The sequence below is a fragment of the Ambystoma mexicanum genome, chromosome 2p (genome assembly GCF_040938575.1).
Source record: "Ambystoma mexicanum isolate Mex_15411 chromosome 2p, UKY_AmexF1_1, whole genome shotgun sequence".
NCBI classification, from domain to species: domain Eukaryota; kingdom Metazoa; phylum Chordata; class Amphibia; order Caudata; family Ambystomatidae; genus Ambystoma; species Ambystoma mexicanum.
This window is the reverse complement of record NC_090923.1, coordinates 415,470,542-415,495,238: the sequence shown is the minus strand read 5'-3', so window position 1 is coordinate 415,495,238 and position 24,697 is coordinate 415,470,542. Positions and strand designations below refer to the sequence as shown.

At 46.8% G+C, this 24,697-nt stretch overlaps 1 protein-coding gene across 1 annotated transcript in view; it reads right to left on the bottom strand.

Annotated features, from left to right (window-relative positions):
- ACOX2 (acyl-CoA oxidase 2) overlaps window positions 1–24,697 on the bottom strand; it is a 1,177,957-nt gene that overhangs the window by 699,228 nt on the left and 454,032 nt on the right. Inside the window, exon 6 of the mRNA XM_069643758.1 lies at window positions 21,726–21,841. Within this exon, the coding sequence (XP_069499859.1) occupies window positions 21,726–21,841 (116 nt within the window). The remainder of the gene's footprint in view (window positions 1–21,725; window positions 21,842–24,697) is intronic.

The following is a 24,697-nucleotide window of genomic DNA, read 5'->3' as shown; positions in this document are numbered from 1 at the left end:
GGCACAAGGCCTAGGAAAATCGTTATTTTTTCCTCCCTTTGTTTTCCCCCTCCTTGTCTTGTTGCTCCTAGAAACGCTTGTATACAGGCACGTTATAAATGCCACATCATATCATATCAACGGAGTGACTACGGGTGGATATGAGGAGAAAGGGGTAGGGATTGCAGTGAGTTTTGGCAAGAACTTACCAATTTGCTGGGTAAGAGCTTTAAGGGCAGAAATTGTTTTAAATCGTGGTGCCAGACCCCACAGGTCCCCCAAGGGTCGAACACCAGACCAAATTAGGGGAACCGCTAGTGGCACACAGAGCACCGACGCCCAGGATGCCAGACGTTGAAACAGCCGATAGCACACCGACTGCAGACTAGAGGAAAATATGACACTGCCTCAAGGCACACCGTTCGAAAGCACAACAAACGAGCAGCCGCTTCCAACACCTTCTCCAAATAAAAACCCTTCCTGTCATTACAGACAAACAAGTTACTTACCCATGGTAATGTTCTTTCGACTGGATGTTCCTCCCATGTACTCCCTATCTTATGATATTTCCATATCCAGCTTCAGCTGCTTCAGAATTTCTTTCCAGCAGAGGGTGCTGCGCATCAGTAACTGTCGACTCAATGTACCCCGGAGGCCTTCGTCTCGAGGTCGACGTCATTGATGGTATAAAGCACATGCAACGACTGTTAGCGTCAGTTCTGTTTTTTACATGCTTAGGATATCCTACATCCTGAAAGAGCAAAGACTGCAATAACATGGATATTCTACTGTGGGGCAGGTTGGGAGGGGCGATGAATACGTGGGAGGAACATCCAGTCGGGTAAGTAACTTGTTCTTGGAATGGATTGTGTCCTCCTACGTATTCCTCATCTTATGATAAACTCCCAAAGCAGTGTATGGAGGAGGAAGTCAGAATTTTCAGATTCATGATAATTAAGAAGTTCCTTTATAGGTCTGTATGCACAGAAAGAAGCACTGCCTTTCCAAATAAACCTTCCCGGCTCGAGAAAGAGTCCAGACTATAGTGTGTATGGATGACAATGTGGCTGCCGCACAAATATCTTTAATTGGGACTCACCTCTGTAAAGCAGAGGAGGTAGCCATGCCCCTGGTCAAATGAGCTCTAAGACCCTCCGGAGGATCCTTTCCAGCTATTCTGTAGCATTCAGATATTCCTAAAATGATCCATCTTGATAAAGTTTGTTTAGAGATTGCCATACCCAACAAAAAGTTGGTCATCTTGTATTAGTTTAGACATCCTGGAGATGTAGAAAATAAGTGCACACCTTGGATCAAGCCTTTTCAGGATGAGGAGGATGATAAAATGAAGGTATCATCATTTGAAACTCAGACACAATCTTAGGTAAGAAGGTAGGTTTACCCTTAAGGACCATTCTGTTCTCATAGAAGACTGTGTAAGGAGGCTTGTAGGACAAGGCCTGAAGTTCACTGATGGCCACTAAAAGGATGGTCTTTAAAGTTCCGTAAAGGGCAGGAATGGATAGGCTCATAAGGAGCACACATTAGATATTTGTCAGTCCTTTTAAGAATTGTACAACTAGTATGGGATCTTGAAGAAAGATACCCCTTCAAAGGAGCACTTAAAAATTGAGACGCTTCCAGATACCCCTTAATTGTACCAACCTGGAGCCCCTGATTGGCCAGGTGTAATAAGAATAACACCATAGGTGTAACGTATTGGAGGACAGGTGGAGATGTGCTGAAGATCTGGGTACCACGTCCTACTGGCCCAATGCAGAGCAATTAGGATCATGGATTTCCTGGACCTCTGCATCACTTGAGGAATGATAAGGACTGAGGAAACACGTACAGGGGTGGAAACTCCCAGTCCACTATGAACGCGTCCCCTAGAGCTCCTCTTGAGGGAAATTCCCTTGAGCAGTACCACGTGCACTTCCGGTTGACACCGGTCGCAAACAGATCCATTTGAGGGGTTCCCCAAAGGGTGAAGCTCTCTTCTCTTGAAAGGACTTCCTGAGCTAGTTCCCACTCGTGGGAGACTGTGCTCTGCCTGCTCAGAGCGCCTGCCGCCGTATTCTTCACGCCGGTTAGGTTAACTGCCGATAGGGAGATTCCTTCTTGAATTGTCCAGAGCAACATTGCCTCTCTGCACAGTGATAGTGACCCTACGCCTCCTCTTTTGTTGAGGTATTACATGGCCACTGTGTTGTCCATCATTATCAGGACATTCTTCCACCGCACAGAGGGCAGAAAGGCCTTCAGTGATAGTCTGATTGCCCTCAGCTCCAAAAGGTTGATATGTAGTTTGGACTCCGATGGAGACGAACAACAGCTGATTGTCAGATCGTTGGCATGTGCTCCCACACACTGAGTGAGGCGTCCGTTACTGCCGTCAACTCCGGCCATGGCTGCTAAAAAGGTTCTCCCTTCAGAATGTTGTCCTCGCAGGCCCAATACAGGAGATCCTGTGCGACCCTGCTCATAACCTTAAGGAGATCTGACATCCTGCCTGAGAATTAAGACTATTGAGTCCCGAGAGCCCACTGGAGAGATCTCATTCTCAGGCGGGCCTCTGGCACCAGAAAAATGTAGGATGTCATGAGGCCGAGCAAGCTCAGAAAGTCGAAGGCTGGGAGACCCTGGGCACTTTGGAATTTGGTGACCATCTGCAGAATGTCTTCAGCCCTCACTTCTGGTGGCGATTCTTTTCCCAGGAATGCATCCTGGACTGCTCCAACAAATTGGAGCTTTTGAGATGGTATCATGTGGGACTCCCTGAAGTTGAGGGAGAAGCCCAGTCTGTGGAGAGAGTAACAGGTGTAGCTGAGATGTTCCATGGCCTGTTGGGGGAACTGGCCCTGATCAGCCAATCGTCCAGGTAGGGTAGACGAGAATCCCTCCCTCCTGAGACTTGCTGCCACTACCTCCATCAACTTGGTGAAAACCCTTCAACGGAGGTCAGCTCAAATGGCAGAACTCGAAAATGATAATGAGAACCGCCAACGGCGAACCTCAGGTACTGTCTGTGTTTGTAATGGATTGGCACATGAAAGTATGTATCCTGAAAGTCTGGTGATACCATCCAGTCCTGAAGCTGGATGGCCTGAAGGATCTCAGAAGGGGTAACCATTTTGAACTTGTCCTTCCTGAGAAATTTGTTTTAGTCTCTTAAGTCCAAAATGGGTCTCAATCCTCTGTCCTTTTTGGGAATTATGAAGTACGGCCAGTACCAACCCTTGTTCCTCTCTGCTACAGGTACTGGTTCTATAGCACCTTTCTCCAGCAGGGTCAAAGTTTCCTGCATAAGGAGCAGATCTGACACTTTGAAAGAGCTGTTCCCCTGTGGATGGCCCTGGGCAACTGTTTCCAATGCCCATTCATCTGAAGTAATCCCTCGCCATTCTTTCAGATGCTGTGAGAGTCTGCCTACCACCAGGGTCTTGTGAACTAAGGCCTCAGAGATGTTTTGAGGAGGCTGAAGCAGTGGCTGATGGTAAAGTAGCCGGTGCCTTGGCAGTCTTAGTACCTCTTCCCCGTCTACCACGGGGAAATCTTTTTTTACCTCTTTGATTCGAGAGTCCTCTCCCCCTTCCAACTGAGGAGTATTAGCAAAAGGACCTACCCCCTCCAAGGTGTCCCGGTAAGGCGGTTTTGTGGTTGTCTAATAGCAGCACCAAGGGATTTGGCTGCCGCTTTGGAGGTCTGTAGCTTCTCCAGGCTCTTGTCAGCGTTGCTACGATATAAATGTGTGCCATCAAAGGGCATGTTAAGAAGTCTGGCCTGCGCATCTGGAGCAAACCCAGACTTTCTTAACCAGGGAAATCTGTGCATTACTGTACTAGCCGCCATTTAGTCGAGACCTGTCTGGAGGGATTCTCACATTGCATCTTTCCCATCCATGACTAGATTTAAAAATCTGTTTTTCTCCCCTTCGGGGATACGTACAGCAGCCATTGCTATACATTCCCAAAGGGTGAAAGTGAACCTGCCCAATGTGCACGTAGCATTCACTGACTTTAGGGCCATACTCCCCACAGAGAAAACGTTCTTGGCCAAAGCGCTGTAACTCTTGTCATCTCTGTCTGGGGGAATAGTTGGGTAGGCATTTTGTTTTGAGGTGGACATGGATGCCTGCACTACCAATCTTTCAAGGGTCGGGTGTTTCGTCTGATAACTGGGGTCACTACTGGACGTCCTGTATTTAGATTTTAGCTTATTATTTACTGCTGGAATTAACTCTGGCGTCTCCCAATTGGCATTTACCTGCCTTTGCAGAGCTACATGAAAGGGAAAAATTGGGTCCTCCTGGGGTCCTTTATCCAGGAGATATGTAAGGTCACGCTGCTCATATTGGTGTGGATCTTTTCAAACGCAGGTATTCAACCACCCTGTACATTAAAGGTCTGTAAAACTGTAAGACCCATCTGCATGGTCAGTAGGATCAGGTCTCCCAAATTCTATTTCTGGGGATGTATCTAGTCCACTTGCATTTTGCAGGGCCTCCTGTAGATTTTTGATCCTTGATTCCTTAGAGATCAAGGGTTCTGGAACCCCAGGTACTCCATATTGTAGGCCAAAGGGACGCGAGTCAGAGGAATGTTCTACATCCTCATAAATAGAAGAAAGTGATTCAAAAAAATATTTTCTTGATAGTGGTGTGTAGGATTTTTCAATAATCCTCGATGGCGTTACCAATATTTTCGATTCCATCGATGTCGAGGGTTTTGACGCATGCAGTGTCGAGGACTTTTTAGGGCCCAAAGAGGAGTCTTTCGGTGCTGATGGTCTCGATGACTTCTTTCTCGAAGGAGATTTGTCTCGACTCGAGGGATCCTTTGACCGCTCTCGAGGAGTTTTTTCCTTGACTCCCAGGCACGAGGGTGCACAGGTTTTGCCCTTATCTTTTTTATTGTTGCGATTTTAGACCTGGGCAAGGCTTTCATGAGTCTTCGAGGGGGTCAAGGCCCCATTCTTGAATACCCTCATCATTTCTAATCTGAAATTCTCCCACTCAGCCGGAGAAGCTGATTTCGTCGGACACTTGACCCGTTCTGGGAAGGAACTCAGCGATGATGAAGATGGTGACCAATGGTGCCTTTTCATCGAACACTGCAAAGATGAGTAGTGAGAGCCACTGCGTGATCTTTTTTGTCTTCTTGCGACGAGGAGAAATATTTCTCGATTCGTCTGAAGATTGTTTTTTCAACAGTCTAGTTGAAGGGGATTTATGAGACCTACTCACCATTCGTTTTCCTCTTTGCTCTTTCAGGGCTTTCACCGTCATCGATAGGCAGGCCTTACAGTCAGAAGTAGAATGAAAGGAACTCAGGCACCACAGACACACCGGATGTGGGTCTGTAAGGGACATTTTTGCCGCACAGTCCTGGCACTTCTTAAACCCTGATCTCAGAGTTGATATCGCTGATGACGATGCCATTTGTAAGATTATTTTATTGAAGATTCTCGTAGGGAACTGAAGCGCACCATATTGAAAGTGATAGCTTTTGCAGAAAAACAGAACTGAAGCCAACTGTCGTTGAGCGCGTTTTATACCATTGATGACGTCAACATTGAGACGGAGGCATCCAGGGACATCGAGTCGACAGGCAGCGACACACAGTACCTCTACTGGAAAAAATGTCCAAAGCAGCAGAAGATGGATATGGAAATAGCAGCTGAAGATGGATATGGAATAGCATAAAATGAGGAATACGTGGGAGAACACAATCCATTGGAAAGGTATATCCCAGAGGAAGGTGGTTCTTACTGTCATGGCCATGGCCTCTCTGTCACTGGAATTTAGGTGTTAATCCTCCTCATAGGGCATGAGCATGTGTACGCCCCCTTTTGCCCTCTGCCGTGCAAAGTGAGTAAGCGATGCATGGCACGGTTGCATGTCAGACAACGTTTACTTTAATTGTGAGCGCTGCTTGCCTTGCTACCATGGCAAGTGGCGCTCACAATTAAAATTAAAGTGAGCCCGACATGCTCGCATGTCAGGCAGGGATTAATTTCAATTGTGAATATTGCTTATTCTGCGCGCATGGTAAGCAGTGTTCACATTCACAATTTCTTTTAAACCGTGCCCGGCATGCTCACATGTCGTTCAGCGCTTAATTTTAAGTGTACTTGGAGCATGTACAATGGATCCAAAAGGGGTATGCCCACTTTATGCTAGTGCTTGCGGACTCCATATGTAACTCCAGCATTTGCGTCGGCATGAAAATCCATGCTTGAGCATTTGTATGGCAAAGAGGAGAGCATGCAAGGCTTTTACGCATGTTTCTTACGTTACGCCCCTAACGAAAATTAGCCCCTATGTAATAAAGAACAAGTGTCCTCACTCAAATGATTAGAAAGGGAAGAGGAAAACAGTGAAATTGGTAATAAATCAGAGCTACGCCCCATTTATATAAGGAATGCAGCAAAAACTCTTACTGAAAAAGCATGCTGAAAAGTATGTAATGAGGATTAACGATTGAAAATAACCACTTTACAGCAGCTCTCACATTTAAATGAACTGGATGTGCTAGAAATGTTACCCGTTATACTCTTAATTATGAAATAAAAATACAAGTTAGAAAACATCCGTGAGTTTCAACAATTATGTTGAAGATAATTCTAATGTAAGAGTGCCCACTAGTGGCTAGAGAAGGTAAGCATCTGATTTAATGAAACTGAATGAATAAATCAAGTACTTTTGCTTCTGCGATAAACTATTGCAGGCCTAAGAGAGTAATCATGTCGCCGAGGCACCATCCGGGCTAGCTGAGCCTATTTGAGAGGGAGTATTCCGTTTGGAAGAAAGAATACATGTCTCCCAATGAAGTGATTTTCGGAGATAAGTTTTCAGGTTGTCTGTGGGATGATGTACATGCGATAGGAGAGTTCGTTTGAAAATAATTCATATATCAAGGTATTGTGATCGCTGCTTACCTGTTGAGAATAAGCCAGTTGGTTGTAATTTTCCAGGAGCACGAATTGGCTGTTCAGATGCGGTATCTACAGTGCACATTGTGGAATGTCTCAAAAAAGTTGCAAGTAATACCGTAAAATGGGTGTTCACGCTGTTTATGCTCGTACATGACCCATATAAATGAAGCCCCACCTATGGGTACCTTAGCATTCCTCGTTTCCACTGGCAATAAAACCAGTGTGGAGCTGATTCTAAGCTCCGTGTAAAACAAAGTGTCATCCTATGATGGAACGGCACTGATTATTTGTTACACGTTGTGTATGTTTATAAATATAGACGCATAATATGGCATAACTAAGAAAAGTGTGGTTTAATTACGCAATTACACTTTTCGCATTTTACAATTGAGCTCGGAGCCAGTCAGGCCTTGGGTCCAGAGCGCACAGGCAGAGTCAGTGATTACATGCAATCTTAGGATAAAAAAAATCTCTGGCCTTTGTGCAGGTGTCTAAAACTAGACACCGAGAGTTAACCTCTAGGTGCCTTATAAAGTGCAACCTGCGGCCCAAAGAGCATCTTGGTGCTATGCTGGGATAGTAAACAGGATTTGGATTGGAGGAAGTTAAACTGAAAAAGGTTTGTATCGCTATTTCCCAAATCTGTGACGACTTGGTTCTCAAATAAGAGATACAGGCAACGAGCTCCACAAGACCGCAGCTTGAATTAAAAAGGAGTTTTTCCCCCCAAATGTTGAAGAATGTAGGAATTGTGAAGAGATTAAGATTAGCTGAACTAAGCGACCTGATAGCAATGTACTCGGGTACATTCTGAATGAAAGAAAGGAGGACTGGTAACGTTAGCCTTTACGTGCCAAGAATACAGATTTGAATTTGATGTGTTGTGAGACTGGTAGGCAATATAGGTGCTTAAGTACTGATAGTATATGAGAACATTGAAGTTTAAGTAAAGTTCTAGCTAATGCATTCTGTACTCTTTGCATATTTTGTATTTGGAACTTTGGGAGACCTAGATATGCAGAATGGCAGTAGCCTAATACAGAAGAAACAAAAGGCATTCACTAGTTAGATCTGATAAAGAAAACAAAGACAAAAGACATTTATGTAGTTGTCTAAATTGGCTGAAAGAACAGCCTACCACTTCATTTATCTGTAGTGCAAGCTTTAATTGGCCATCAAAATTAAGGTCCACATTTCTTTTTAAAACAATAATAATGTATTTATTGCATTTTTAGTTTGATTCAATCAACAACAATAGAAGCCCGAACAAATAAGTAATAGAACATCCAGAAAATATCATCAACTGTAAGCAATTCTCCAAGTATACAGGAAGAAAAGAAAGGAAAAAAAGGAGAACAAAACGGTTTTTTTTTTAAAAAAAAAAAAGGAAAAACCAAGTGTACAATTCATTGAAAACATCCCAAATGTCGCAGTATTTATCTACTTTATTCATCATCACATTTCTAACCTGAATAACTGGTATGGATGGAGGGCCAAGCGTTGTAGACCAGATAAAGGGGTTCCAGGGAAAGCCAGTGGGACCGCATAGACGGATTTCTGTTTCATGTGCATTTTACTTAATTCTATTCTTGTCCATCCAGGTTGAAACAGCGGTTATACCCGGAGTAACGTTAGAATAATTAGTATTTTAATCACCAACTAGATGTATCAGAATTTGAGGGTCATAAGTGTAAACCTGCCTACTAAAAGAAAGCAGCAGTTTGGTTAATGGTTGTAAATATAGGTTCAATAAAACTGGGGAGATAGTTGCACCTTGCTGGACACCGGAGCTAATAACTTTCCAAGATGATTTGTATTAGTGATTATACAGGGAGATCTGTCCTGGAGGTAATTTTGTATCCATATCAGAGTGGAACTTGAAATACTGTCTTTTTGTCGCCCCAAGAGGATGGAATGGTTGACAGTGAAAAGATCCAGCAAAACCAGCGCCCGTCACTGCCGCCACACATCAGTCTTCTGAAGTCATCTAGCATTGAGAATATAAACGTCCCGGTGTTCCAACCTGGGCGGAAACCTGACTTTTTGCAATCAATAATGTTAGCTGTTTGTACATAACTGGAAAGATGAAAGAATATTTCTGATTCTAATAACTAAACTTGAAATGGAAGTCTAGATATAGGTAAAAGGTTGGCAGGGTTTGGTCGTTCTAGCCATTTCATTTTCAAAAAAGGAAGGACCATAGCTTGCTTCAGTACTTATAGAATGACTCCTATAATTATTGAGGCATCCATGAGCGATCAGATGGGTTTAGGGATTGCAAGTGCTATTTCCTTAAATATCTTAGATCGACAAGGATCTTTAGGTGAACCTGCTTGATTGTTTTTTTTTTAAATATATATTTGTATTTGGTTCTCCATGTACAATGCAAGATTAAAAATCAAAACTGTCAACTCAGCCCTCTCCCCACAGCCCTCCGCCTGCCAGAAGTGTAGTCCATCCTTTAACTAGCGTGGGTTTCTTTAGATTACCAATATGTCCAGGATTCTGATCTTGTGTGGGCACCATGTAGTCGCTTTTTAGGTAACTCAATACAGAACCCCAGTCCTGTTTGAATCCCTCTTGATCTCTCTAAATCCTGTAAGTTACCCATTCCAATGATACAAACTTCCAGACTTTCTGTAGCCAGTCCTGGCGCGTGGGTGGTGCCTGCTGTTTCCACTGTTGCGCTATCACCAACCATGCCGCTATTAATAGGATCATAAAACCCTGTTTCTGTGCCATTTTGAGCTTTTTCAACCCTGGTTCCTACATCCCACACATCCAGATCTCGTCTCCAATCAGCTCCGCTCCTTGGAACATTCCTTGCATTTGGGTTTTCATCCCCTCCCAGAATGGTTGTAGCGGTCAGCATTTCCTCCAAATATGTGACCAGTCCCCCATTGCCTTACATCCCCTCCAACATTGATCAGATGCATGGGCGAACATTGCATGGATCCTCTCAGACATGTAATGTCATTGTAAAAGGATTTTAATCCACATTTCCCTCATCTGAATGGAGCGAGCTAGTTTTGGGATGGGATAAACCTGTCATTACCCATCAACCCTATCTCCTGTACACAGTCCTCGAAGGTCCCAAGGGTCGGTCCCTGGTCATATCCCGTATCTTTTGCCTACTCTCTCCCATTTGTTAAATGCCCCCTTTTTCATCCCTGTCCGTAATTCCGGGTTCCCGGACATCGGGTAGAATGGGGATGGTTTCACCATGAGCATCCCTCGTTCAATCGATGTGTCCCATATTTCCACCCCTACCCCAATTACCTCACTAATATTAACATTAGAGTGTCTGTTTTGACATGAGCCCAGAGAGGGGTGATCCCGCTACTGCCCTATCTTGTTGTGCCCATATTTTATGTAGACCTTCAGCTGGCCATTCTCCAATTACCCGTAACTTAGCTGCCTCATCAGATCTATGGAAGTGTGTGAGGGCTACTAGCTACTGAGCTGAGCTGTTAGTGTGGACATCGCTACTCTAGGGGGTCTTTTCATCCAGATATATAACAATATAGCCTTTTTTGAGAGATCTAAAGAAGGTCTTCGGGACCCCAATGGGCAGTGCCTGAAAGTAATATAACAACTTCAGCAAGACCATTATTTTTACTTTTGTCATTCTCCCCACCATGATATTGTGAGGGGGTTCCATTTCACAATATTGAGTTTAATTCTGTCTAATAGCTGCGGGTAGTTTGCGCCATACAGTTGCCCTATCTTTTTTGTGAGGGTTATGCCTAAATATGCTACACGCTTTTCCGCATTTTTCAGTTGCTTTCTTGCTCCCAGCCTATCCATCACTTCAGAGTCTACCGATAAATTAAACATTTCCGATTTTGGACTATTTATTTTTAACCCTGATATTGCCCCATATGTGTCCAGTTCCTGCATTAGTACCAGCAGTGATTGTGTCCGTCAATGCCACCAGCATATCCTCTGCAAATGCTATTGCTTGGTGTGCTTCTCCCGCCATTTCTATTCCCCTGAGCGGTCGGTCTCCTGAATCTTGACCAATAGAGGTTGTAGGTACATAAAGCAGCGGCGATAGGGGGCAGCCTTGTTTAGTACCCAGGCCCATAGTTACCTTTCCTGTAACTATTCTATTGAGGGCAATGCGGATCGCTGGTGAATTATAATTATCCTGCACAATTTGAATGAATTTCTCCCCAAACACCATATGTTCTAGTATGTGGAACAGTAGGGACCATTCAACTCTGTCCATCGCTTTTTCCGTGTTAAAAGACACTAAAATTACTAGGTTTTATGTCACTCCTATCTTTTCTATTAAGTGGCTTATTCTGCGAGTGTTATCAAATTTTTGCCTAGATGGTATGAAGCCGGATTGGTCCAGTCCTATTAGTTTTGGTAGCATGTGTATTAATCTATTTGCTAATATCTTTGTGTATAGTTTTGCATCCCGTTTTATTAATGCTATTGGGCGATATGACCCTGCGAGTATCGTATCCTTGCCCTGCTTGTGGAACACCACCAGTTTAGCTTCATCAATTGATGGGGTAATGGCACCCTTGACCCTAAATTTATTGAACAATTTCGTAAGAGTGGGGGCCAGGATATCCCAATATTTTCTATAGAAGGTCGCTGGGTATCCATCAGGGCCCTGGGCTTTGTTTAATGATAGTTCTGGAATGGCTTTTTTAAAACTTATTCTTCCCTTATCTCTTCTTCTAAGAGTCCCCTCTCTTCTTCCAATATCCTCGGAAGCGGGAGTTTCTCGAGATAATCCTCCTGCTCATGTTCTGGTGGATTGTCTGATGTGTATAACACTTGATAGTATTCCCTAAAGATTTCTCCTATATCCTCATTTGCCTTCTTTACCATGGCTATTTCTTAGTTTTATGATTGTCTGAGTGTGCTTTTTTTCCCCCTTAGCTGCCTAGCCAAGTGTTTGTCCGCTAACCGGAAATTATGGTAAACTGTTCAGTTGAGAGTGGCTGAAATGTTGATAATTCTATTGGGTATTTTTTGGTTATCCAATGCATCTGACAGAGCATCAATGGGGGTCATTACGACCCTGGCGGTAGCCATGCCGGTAAATACCGGCACGGCTGCCGCAAAGTAATTAATTTATCGGAACCCGGCAATGGGGATTTACCGGGGCATTACGGCCCCAGCAGATCCGGTAAATCCCCATTGCCGGATGCCAGTAATTATTACTGCCCATTCCCATTTGAGTCTGATTGGACTCAATGGGAATGGGGAGGACGGATGCACCTGCACCATTCATGTATGGTGCCGGTGCATCCGTCGATTTCTGCGAGCGGGTGCCGGTCCGCCCGCCAGGTCACAGCTGGCGGGCTGAAAGGCACCCGCTTGCAGAACTCGTAGTTTGCCGGTCTGGTAACAACAGTGCTGGCAGCTTACCGGCACAGTTGTTACCAGACCGGCAAGCTTGTAATGAGGCCCACTGTCTACAGGAAAGGGGATGCTATGAATAGTGCTTTGTTGATGTATTCTACTTTGCTAATGAAAAAAAATGGCTATTTAATTTCTACGTTTTTGAGATGGCTGGAGATCTGATTCTAAAAGATCCGTTGATCTGAGATCTTTAATACCTTTGAAGATTTCTTTGGAGGAATTATTTGATGAAAAAATCTTGTTAGTAAAAAGGCTTTTTGTGCTACAGGATGTTCATTTTATATAGGTGCATTTGTTTGTTTTAAGGTAATAAAGTCAGGGGGTGCTTAGTAATGTGCTCTATGGTCTGCTTGCTGTATGGCCAAGCGTTTCATTGATAGCTCCCTAGTATTCCAGGGTTGGTTGCTATTATGTCATTATTGCAAGGTGATGTGAAACCTACTGGAAGTGCACAGGTGTTGAAAACACCTGTTTAATGTTAAGAAAGACCTAATAAAGCCCAGTGAGCTAAGAGGTGAACTGAAAGTTGCTGGCTGGAATGATGTGAATTCATGTTAACCACCGGTAATTACTCTGAGCAACCCTCCAGAACATTGTTGCCATTCCATTATGATACAATACGTCATTTATAACGCGCCTGTGTGTTTGTAGGCCACAGGGACATTACAGCAAGGGGACATACCATATGTAAATCCGCATTGGCCCTCCCCAAAAGGGGGCAGTCCAACCCAAACTTTTAGAACACAGCCCTCCTCCACGAGACTACAAGCAATTCCAGACATGCATCAGACTCGTTGAGCATGCTTAGTGAGGTCGGCCTCTAGGCACAGTTGTAGCCTTTTGTGCGCTCCTTAGTCTCTTGTCTTCCTGACGGTGCTCCACTAAGTCAGGCATAGAATAGGCGATAGGAGTGGGAGTGGATGACATGACAAAGGAATTAACTGTGAAGAAATGTTCGCCTTGGGAAACGTGAATATTGGTGTTTGATTACCATGATTACCATAAAGTGTGAAATTGTAAGGTGGGTGGTAGCTATCTGAAGTGGAACATTTGAGGTATTGTTTAAAGAGGTGTTAGGGTGCGAGGGTTAAGGAGAGTAATCAAGAAGAGGTGGAGAGAGGGGAAAAGAGGTGAACATGTGAATTTTCATAAATGGATGCAAGCAGGGAGGGAGGCCAGGATGTGAACGGCAGGAATAAAAAGGGGGAAAGCAACATTGAAATCAGTAGCACAGTCAAATTGGTTACCTAAGGTCACACAAATTACAAGAAGGGACATAACTACTACATAGCTTTGGGACAGACTCCTTTGATCTGTGAAGACAGTTGCCCGAAAGTGGGAAACCCAGAGAATTACAATAACAGTAAAGGAAGTTAGGTGTGAAAGTGCCTGGGAGCAACGAGACGTGATTGGTGCGATGCGAAGAGGCGAGGCTGGGAACTGTGAGAAGTACAAAACTGTTATGTACTCTAACGATTGACAGCAATACGAACCAGCAGTAGCACAGTGGAAGGGAGGGATAGGGCCCAAATTGAATAAAGAAGAGTGGCATTGGCTGATTTAGGGGGAGGGATAGAGACAGGATTAAGATGGAAGGGAGTATCTAATTACGAAAATGAGAAAAAGCTAAAAGGGATTTGAAATGGGAGGAATGGCGTCAACAGGGTAGGAGACTGATGAAAATACATGAACAAAGGGAGAAAACATAGATGTAAAGAGGAATTAGTGTGGTAGCGTATACACAGGGTGAAAGCAGCTAGGAAGGTGGAGGTCACTGTTGGTTGTGAAAATAAAAGGGGACTTGCATTGAGGGTTGCCCAAACCATGGTCGCAAGTGAGGTCACAACTACCAGTCCCTAGGCAGAGATGCACCTGGCTACAGAGGATCGGATAGGGCTACTCCTAACAAAATTTCCATGTTGTCCCAATCTGCTACTGACCCGCTTGAGAACCACAGTTCAGCCAGCACCCCTCCACGACAGGCAAAGCCAACCCCTAAAGGTTACCGGAGTTCCTAACACCACAAAACGTAATGCTGGAAAGAGCTCCACCGTTAAATAAAGAAGGGAGTTGTAGGAAGAGCCAATCAGCCCATTCCATTGAATCAAGCCCATAGCTGCTTAGATCCCGCACCGAAGACCCAGACCATGATCCAGGCCAAAGGTCAAGATCGAGTCAATCTCAAAGATGATCGATAATTACACCACCACAGGACACCCTACGGTATTGGGGAAATCTATGTGACAACGGTCACTGCTGAGTAGACATATTCAAGCAACAAATGTTAACAATCACTCCAAGACATATGCTTATGATATCATGTGGCATTTATTACACACCTATACACAAGTGTTTCAGGTCGCAACACAAACCGTTTTTAATAGGTGTGCTACAAATCCATATTGTTTTCAAATCGGACAGATTGATCTGAAATGCACTGGATATAGCAAAGGTCCAAAGTCAGGGAAAATGTCCATAATATGTATGCAAATGAAGGTTGTTAGAAAAACAAGACATTCATTGTATAAATACTGTCAAATCGGTATACTTTAACAGTGCTACTCCTTAGAGCTCTGTGAAACTGGAATATGAGAGGAGCCCTCGGCCAAGTTCTCTAAACATTGAGAGGTATTATATGAGAATAACAGCACAAATTCAAACAGTACACAATTGGCAAGTCTACTGGCCCACATGAACAACTTTAAGTTTGGGGCTCTCAGGCCTCCCTGAGTATGATCCTTGCATAGATTAAAAAAATTAAGCTGGGATGTCCATCCTGCCCACAAAAACCTCACCAACCATTTCTCAAGAGTGTTGAAATACCTTAAGTGGGATACTGTAAAAATTATAAGTAACTCACTGAAGTGACGAACGTACTCTTAGTCCATAATCCCCTTTCCTCCCTAATGCATGGGCGTCCCTTCCTAGGTACGGAGACGGAACCGTTTTCACCAGAAAAAACCTTCTTCCCCTTTAAATTTAGAGGCGCATAGGGGTGCCGCCCTGGGAGCATGCACTGCCCTGACTCCACCCACCAGCGCCACACCTCAGTCCCCATAGATGCATCGACAATGGATTAACCTTGACTAATGACAAAAGTTTTATTAGGGGGAGGATGGTGGGACGTATGGAGTAAAGGGACTAAGAGTACGTTAGTCACTACGGTGAGTAACTTATAATTACTCTTACGTCCCATCCCCTTTCCTCAATACTGCATGGGCGATTACAACTCAGTGTAGCCCCAGCAGTGGAGAGGAGACCCTCCTTAAGCAAATAGGTTTCTAAAAACCACCTGTCTGAAAGCCTCCCTCTGATCTGGAGCCGGCATCCAAACAGTAGTGCTCGCAGAAAGCTGAAGGGGTGGCCCATGTGTCCGCCCTGTTTATGACTTGCCCGGGGACATGCTGCTGGAATGCGATGGCCATTGCCTTGGCTCTGACCCCGTGGGCGTGCATGTTGGCCGGCAGTGGATTATGCTGTCCCTCATAAGCTTCTTTGATTGCTGAGACCATCCAACGGGCTATGGAGGCCTGATACCCCGGTCTTGATCCGCCAAAGGTGACAAACGGAGCGTCCGACTTGCGGAAAGCCCTTGGGGTCCTATCCAAGTATAATTTCAGGGCACGCCCGATATCGAGGCAGTGCATAAAACATAGGCAGCACTATGTCTTCGTTCAGATGGTATGCGGAGGGAAACTTAGGTAGGAATGCTGGGTGTGTACGCAGGACTACTTTACCCTTGTGAAACTTAGTATAGAGTACAGAGGCCATCAGCGCCTGGATTTCGGTGACTCAGTGAGCCAAGGCAACTAGCAAGGCCGTCTTAATGGTGACAAGCCCGATATTTGCAGACGCCATTGGCTCAAATGGTTTGTGCGGTAGGGCCCCCAAAACTATGTTAAGGTCCCACACAGGGTGTGGCCTCTTGATGGGCAGGTAGAGCCTGGCGAGACCCGTCAAATGTTTCTTGACAATCGGGTTAGAAGAGGAAAAGCTCTCCTCCGAGTTTCTGTAAGCCCCAATGGCTGCCAGGTAGGTGCATTAAGTGTCCACCTGCACGCCTGAATGGGCGAGATGCGCCAAAAAGCTGAGCATGTCATTCAGGGAACATTCCAGAGGGTCCAAGCCCTTAGAGTCTGCCCAGTGGCAGAACCTGGTCCACTTGCTCTTCTACTGGTTCCTGGTAGCTTTGCTCCTAGCCCCTGTATGATCTCTAGATTAGCCTGGGAAAGACTGAGGTGCCCTAGCGTGACCTGCTCAGGAACCTCGCTGTGAGGGCTAGTTGACCCTGCCCCCCTGCTGCGCCAGAAGATGTGCTGGGCCCGCCGGAAGGCGAATGGGTGGTCTCGCCGAGAGGCTGAGCAGCTCCGAGAACCATGGCCTGGCTGGCCACCATGGAGGTATTATAATGACGCTGAGGTGGCGAGACTCCTTGATCTTGCATAACACCCTGTCTATCAGCGGTGTGGGTGGGAAGGCGTATGCTGGCATGCCGTTCCACTGAATCTGAAATGCGTCGCCCATGGAGTTGGGGCCCTGTCCCTGCGAGGAGGCGAACTGTTGGCACTTCCTGCTGTCCCAGGAGGCAAAGAGGTCCACCTGGGGGTGTCCCCATATGCTGAAGATCTCCTGCAGCACGAGGTTGTTCAATTGCCATTCGTAATTGTCCGCTCTCAAGTCTGCTGAGCCTGTCTGCCTCCCGGTTGGATTCCCCCGGAAGGTGGACGGCCATGAGGTAGATGTTGTTCTCCAGGGCCCATTCCCACATGCTGACTGCCAGCCTGCACAGTGGAGAAGACCTGGTAGAATCGGAGTGATTTGCCAGCGGATGAAAGTACGGGCAAATCGTTTGCATGAGAAAGGTGCGAACTACCAAATGTTTTCAACTTTCTCATGCGAACACACATACAAACCCACACCCACAACACACCCATAACACACCCATAACAATCCCCCACCTACACCCTCCGCCAACCCCCACCCACACCCCCAAAATAAACAAACCCCACTTACCTGCATCTTCACGCTGGTTCCCTGCAGCGCCAGTTCCCTTTCACTTCCGTGATCGGGAACCGGCGCTGCAGGGTCCTTTTCTTTTCTTTTTTTTTTTAAACAGCAAGCTGCGGCAGAATCCCCCGCAGCCTCTGCTCACTATACCAACAAAGGTTCGAACTTTAAGTGTTCGAACCTTTTGTGGTAGCATTTATAGACCTTTTGGTTCATGCGAACCATTAGATACGGGAAAAATGTCCTAAACCACCTGGTACCTCCCTGCTTGTTGACGTAGAACATGCTGGTTGAGTTGTCTGTCTGAATGAGGACGACCTTGCCCTTGATAACCGGAAGGAAGGCTCTGAGCGCTAGCCAGATGGCCTTCAATTCCAGCCAATTGATGTGGTACTCCTGCCGGATCCAGGTGCAGGATCCCTCAAGAGAAGAGTCCGTAGTGATGACGACCTTTGGGGTAGGTTGACGGAAAGGCTTGCCCGTTCGCAGGTTGCAGTCCCTGGACCACCATGTCAGGTCTGGGTGAATAGAAGGACGAACATTGATCATCTCTGCCTGAGAGCCACGCTCCTGGTCCCATGATGCTGCGAAGTGCACATGTTTCCTCCTCATCCTGAGTCTCGTGTGGGGGACGGCCAGTAGGACCGCTGCCATGAGACCCAGTAGGTATTGGTACCACCAAGCCGATGTCACTTCTCTGCTGAGGAAGTACACAGTGTCCCTCTTGATGGCCGTGATCTTGTCCTCCATAGGAAAAACTCTCTCAGAGCACGTGTCCCAGATGAGCCCCAAGAAGGTCAAACTCTGCGTAGGCTGCAGCTGTGACTTCTTGAGAATGAACGAAAAACACAGATCATGGAGTGTGTTCTTAAGAGCGTGCAAAGTACAGTGCACCACTTCTGGAGATGGAGCCCTGACGAGCCAGTCGTTGAGGTACGGGTAGATGTGGTGGCCCTGAGCCCTGCGGAGGGCCGCCACTGTATTAATCAGCCTGGTAAAGACCAAGGGGGCAGAGTTGACACCCGAAGGGAAGCACCTGGTATTAGAAATGGTAGCCTATGACCCTGAATCGTAGAAAAGAACGATGAGGCTGCCAAATAGGGACGTGTAAGTACGTGTCCTTCAGATCCAGGGAGCACATCCAGTCTCCCTTGAACAATGTCTCCGCTATTAAAGCTGGCGTAACAATCTTGAATTTTTGTAGAGGTAGGGAGAGGTTGAGAGTGGAAAGAGCACATCCCTCAGGCCCGCCTGGTATTTTTTCTGAATGGCGGTAATCCTGGAGTAGAAGTCCAAGCCTCGCTGGGAGGCTGGGACTTCCTCCACTGCCTGGCTCTCGATGAGCGACCGGATCTCCGCCATAAGAGTTGCTGTCCCAATCTGTGGAGGGGAAGAGAGGAGGGGCTGGGATGGGTAGGTGGTACCCTGTGGATACTACGGAGAGGATCCAGGGGTCCGCGGAATTCTGGTGCCAGAAGTGTGCATGGAGAGCAAACCTGCCCCCCACGTGGCGACCCGTGGACCCAGAGGGGCGTGTCATGCCTTCTTTCCCTCCAAGGCTGTTGCAGAGGAGGGGGACTGGAAAAAGTCCTTAACACCCCACCCCCTTTTTGTCACTTGCCCCGATGTTGGGTTGGCGTGTGGTCCGGCTGCCTGGATCTCCGCTCTTGGAAGCCGCGGAACCCTTCCTATGTACGCCCCTTGTCTGAGCGCTGCTGTGACTGGGTGTACATTTTGGGTGTGGTCTTTGTAAGGAGGGATAAAGACTTGGCTGTTTGTGAGCGTTTTTTCTTTTTATCGAGCTCCTCGTCCATAGTGGAGTGAATGAGGTCACCACCCTCGAACGGCAGGTCTAAGATGCGTTCCTGGACATCCGGGTTGAATTTTGTAGCACAGAGCCAGGCCGTTCTTCTCATGTCCGTGGCAATGCAGATGGCCCGGCCAGAGGCATCACAGTTGGCACGGTGGACTCTATGATGTCTTGTGCCACCATATTGGCCCCTGCTAGTCCCGCTTTGGATCGTGATTGGCTCTGCGCCGGAAGCTCTAGGAGAAAATTCGTAATTCCCTGCCAAAGCCTCTGGTTAACGGCTGCCAGCATGGCATACGCGTTGGCTTGACGAAGATGCAGGGACGCGTTGGAATACAGCTTCTTCCCATACGCCTCCAAGATCTTCTCCTCCTTGCCTAGCAGCGCCATGGACGAGGACGACAGGCTTGGAGTATAGTGATGCTGCAGCGATCACTGAGGAATGCGGCTGAAGATGGGCTGATAGCAAGAGTGGATCCCCCTCCATTTGCCTATACTTGGCGTCCAGGCGTCAATTGCAGTCTGGACCGAGTGGGGCTTGAGCCAGCCCTTTTTGGCCAAGGAGATGACGTCCTTCTGCATCGGGATCCCGTTCTCGCTGCGGGACGTAGACTGAGGACTTCGGCGAGGACACCCTCTGATGGTTGCTCGACCTCGGGTTGAGGCAGGCCCAAGTACTCGGCCAGCCCTGCAAGACGTTTGTGGAAGGCCTTGATTGACGACGTTGTGTCGGGGTCCTCTTCCTCATCTGTGTCCAACTGGGGGTCCAGTTGGTCCAGCACTGGTGGAGAGGTGCTGGGAGCCGAAGGCGGAGGCGTGGATACCGGAGCCAGAAGCTGCAGCGGAGGCTGGTACGGTACGGCCTGCACTATCGGTTGGGGGGCCAGAACGGGCGGTGGAGGCTGCACAGGGGTCAGGGGCGCCTGTACTGGGGCCTGCGGCGCCATTGACGGGAGCACGTCCCTGATGGCGTTCCGGCGGATGACCCCCATCCAAGGAGATTTCATGAGCCCGAAGAACCTTTTGAAAAATCTGTCATCACAGGCCGGAGGAGTGGGAGGTGAAATTGACTGGGTAGTGGGCGTCTGCTGGAGCCGTTGCGTGCCCTGCCCAGGAACTTGCCCTGCGCAAATGAAGGAAAGGCTGTAGGCCACATACCTGGTTGACACCAGTCCCATCTTGATACTTGTTCCTCCACCTGCTCCCTTCCTTGGTGCAGTATCAGGCGGGTGTCCATAATGTCTGCAAGGGCAGCCATCTTGTCGAGGTGCCTTCCACGTGCCTGCGCCGTTTCGCTTGGCTCAATGGGCCCAGCCTGTTCCAGGACTCGAGTTTGGATCATGAGGCCTACCCTGCTCTTCAGGCGGAGACCTGGTAGGAGTTTCGCCCTCGACGGATCGGTCAGTAGTACTGCGTATAGACGCCCCTCTGACATGTTGCCGGTACTAGGGTGTGTCCCCTCTGGTGAAGACCCGGTAAAAGAACCTTCCGGTCCCTCAGCACTGTCACTTGGAGGATCCACTGACCCCTCGCCCTGCCGGCCAGTAGCTGAACTAGCCTTGGTACTCGTGCTGGTATGAGAACCTGAGCGGTTGCTCCCACGCGGGCGAGTACTTGGAAAGGAATCTCCCTTCCGAGGTGTGCTGGAAAAGAGTGGCCCGACCTTGGGCCTGGATTGATGATTGACGAAACCTTCAAGTCCTCTGGAGGTGATCACTGGAAGAGCTCCCTCCACCTGGCTAGTGTGTTCTTCAGAGACCTCGAGGAAAGCGCGTTGCACGTGGTACAAGCTTGCCAGCCGTGGTCTGGTCCAAGGCAACGTAGGCAGAGGGCGTGGGGGTCTGAAGTTGGAAAGAGACCGGCCTAAGATGGACACCTGCTGAACCCTGTAGAAGTCAACATGCGCCGGGGAGGAGCGTGACGCCTGAAGACCGAGTACCTGAATGACAAAAAGACAGAAGAGGAGAAGTATCCGCACAGAGCATTACATGGGTGAAAGCCAAAACTAGGAGCGCTGGTGAATTCGGCCTGTTCCCGGTGTGGCACCAGTGGGCGGAGTCAGGGCAGCGCATGCTCCCATGGCCGCACCCCTGCACGCCTCTAAGTTTCAAGGCGAAGAAGGTTTTTCTGGTGCCGAACTGGCGGCGTCAAAAGTGTGCTGCACTGCATTGTTCTTCACCCCACCTTTGGGGGAAGGGAAGCGTGGCCTCTAGTGGGTAGATCTTTTACATTTCCTGCCCAACCCTGCACCAGGGGATCAGAACCCAAAACCCGAGTGCAAGTAATTTAAGAACCAATTTTCCTTTCGTGAATCGACCCGATTGTTAAGTGCTGTTACCAATCACTCTTGATTTTAAGGGATACATCGAGTTGTAACATGGGAAGTGACATGCATTAGTACACTGCTAAAAAATAAAGTCATCTTCGAGGTACCATTACTGTACTACCAAACACTTTGTGAAAACAGATATCACTTTGAAGTGCATTCATAATTCTGCAGAATAAGCGCAGAGTATGTGGCACACACGGCCGAGACACAGATCATTTAACCAATTATCTGCGTTTGCATCATTTCTAGGCAGGTGGCTTAATTAACACTAAATGTCACCTGTGAGTATCTGCTGAGCATGTTTTCTTTAGGGACACGGATGTTTCGCATGAGGAGGTAACCATTGTCAATGTGTTCAAACGACATCTTGGGACCAATGTCACCGACCACGATCCCTTAAAGAACGAAAAAAAGAAAAGTAACAGTTTATTTCTTCTGTGCCAAAAATATACTTAGGAACAGTAGTCCATTTGACAATACTTATCATGAGTGCGACTTTGCTTCTGTGTATGTTCGGGTGTCGAACACATCTCTACATATGTCCAGCAGGTTTAAATATAAATGGTTACTATGTAATATAACTGCTGGATCCTGCTAGCAAGTCTTTTGGTTGCTGTATTAACATAATACAAATAATTTGATTTGTTACTAACTAAAATATTGCCTGGCCAAAAAAACAAAACATTTTGTTTTATTCCTATATCAACAGTATGAAGTGAGTGATGGTCAACAAATTCCTGGCTCAGAGTGTACAAGTTTGCATAGTCCAGGGAGGAGAGCGGCATGTAGTTACAAGATGGAGCGGTTGACAACTCTCCTCAGGATACCATGTGGGATCTAACCAGCCCTAAGCATTGTACATGTCCTCAGCCACTAGAGGAGGCCTGCTCGATAACACCTTCGAGCCGGCAGGCACTATGCCTTACCATTAATGGGTATTTTTTCAATTGCCATTGTAAAATCACAATCATAACATGGCATTGCAAAATGCGTTTCTGGATGTCCTTGGGCCATGGTATAGGGGATTGGAGAGTATTCCTGGGAGGTTGTGGTTTAGGATCTTAATGCTATGTCTGCAATAAGGAAGCTAATCATTATCCTTGTCAACTGCATGACCATACAAAAGTAACACGTTATTCAGTCCCTCTTCTATGTGATAAATAGAATATAGAACTGTATTGTTAATCAAAGCTGGCATTCCAAGATCCATATTAGAAGGATCACTTTGTCTGGTAACTAACTTCAGTAGGACAAGGCGCAGCTTCATCAAATGATCTCCACGTCATCCAGTGTCTAAAATGTATCCCTATACCTGTAAGAAGGGCAGTTCCTTATGTTTGTACGATGCAGACTAGTGATGTGATCCCCATAGTTTCTGAAAAAATACACACAAGTGCTGCATATAGCCCATTACTCAACTGGCAGTGCATCCTGTATGGGCAGTCAGTCTCATTGGCATGGAATGGCACAACCCCATGAACCACTATCACTGAACTAGAGGCAAAGACCCATCTTTTACTAGTTTTCCTCCAACCATGCTGGCCTTTCCCTGGTTATGGGCAATTTACTGACCACAACACATTCAAGAAATGTTCAAGTAATTTTTAAAAATAATGTATAAACTGGACACGCTCATTGCCAGTGGCATGTTTAGGATTTGAAGAGGGATGGGCCAATTCATAATCATCCTCCCCTCCTATAAGGTACATGACACGGAAGAAGAACATGAGATACTGTGATCGCCCATATTATTTAGGACCAATCCCTAGAGCTCCAATGTTTGATCAGTATGTCGAGAGGTACCCACTCAGCCAGCCCTACAGACTAGGAGCGGTACAAATCTTACCCAGAGTGGACACAGAGCCTCAGGCTGCAACCAAGGAGACTTCAACTGACAGTATCGCTTAAAGCGCCAAGAAGCCACGTTACTGACGTCATTAGAGACATCACAACATAGCAGCGTTAAGACAGGAAGCACACGTGCCTTCCGCACTTTGGGACACAAACACACACTCGAACAAGAAGAACACAAGTGTACAGTTCTACAAGTTAGAGGACAGATAAATATACATACTGTCATTGCTTTTATTATTTTGTAACTAGCTTAAATGCAGCAACACAGAAACCACAAGAAGCAAGAGAACCCGACGCTTATAAGCAAATAACCGTATGGGACTGCAGGAGCACCTATGGGACCTGACAGGACCACGTGTGACTAACGTATGGAGAATATAGAATAGCACGAACATGTAGAAGCCATATTATGGCTTAGGAAAATCACAGCAGGCCACAAGCCTCTCAGTAAGAGCTGAGCTGAATGCACGCTGAACGAGAGAGCAACCGTGTGAGACAGGGCCTGCTGCCAAGGCTACCACCAGATACAAGGGACATTCCCTTCTCTGAACGACAGTCACAGAAGCTGCAGTAAAAGCGTAGTATTCCTCATAATTCAGAGCTGCAGAACCTCCAAATCGTGGTCGCCGAACACGTGACCCCCAGCCGACTCAGATGATGAATTTACACTGGTGAGGGGAAAGAGGACCGATCTCACGCCACCAGACAGAGACTTGCAACAAAGATGTTACAACGAGAGACCAGTGTTGCACAATGAGAATGGGCACTCTCACAGACTATGGTGGCACACATGTTACAATGCAGACACATACCATGAGAAGGTACACCGAGAGCTGAGAATCATTTTGGGTCCCATGCTTGGGGACGTTAGCTCTAGCCAACCATAGTTCAGTATCCCAGGGCTGGGTAACAACGGGCAAGAACCAATGGTAAGACCCTCACAATGCAACATTGTTTAAAGATAGTAATTTGGGGAAGGACCAGGCCAGCCACATGACATGCGAGGGCCAGTAGAGTGATTCATATATGGGACTGTATAGGTTATTAGGCTCCTGACGGCCAATCCCAGAGGGGGATAGGTTTTCTGGAGTAGGGCCCAGGTTGTGATATCACTATGGCACAATTAGGATACAAAACTGCCCTGCGAGCCAGGAAACGTTGAGAAGTCTTTGGATTCTTTGATACTTCTCTGATCCCTATTGGTTTTGGCTGTAAAAAAAAAATGCAGTTTGAACTTGCTGTCTGGGACTATGTTCCTTTTGGGGGAAGGTGTTGGGCCTTCCGTGAGTCTGCAAACTCCCAGTAGCCCTCAAACCTACCTGGGAGTTTGTCCCCAACAAGTTGGTAGCCAGAGGGTGGTTATCTGCGCCAGCCCGGCACCGAGTCAACTCCTTCGC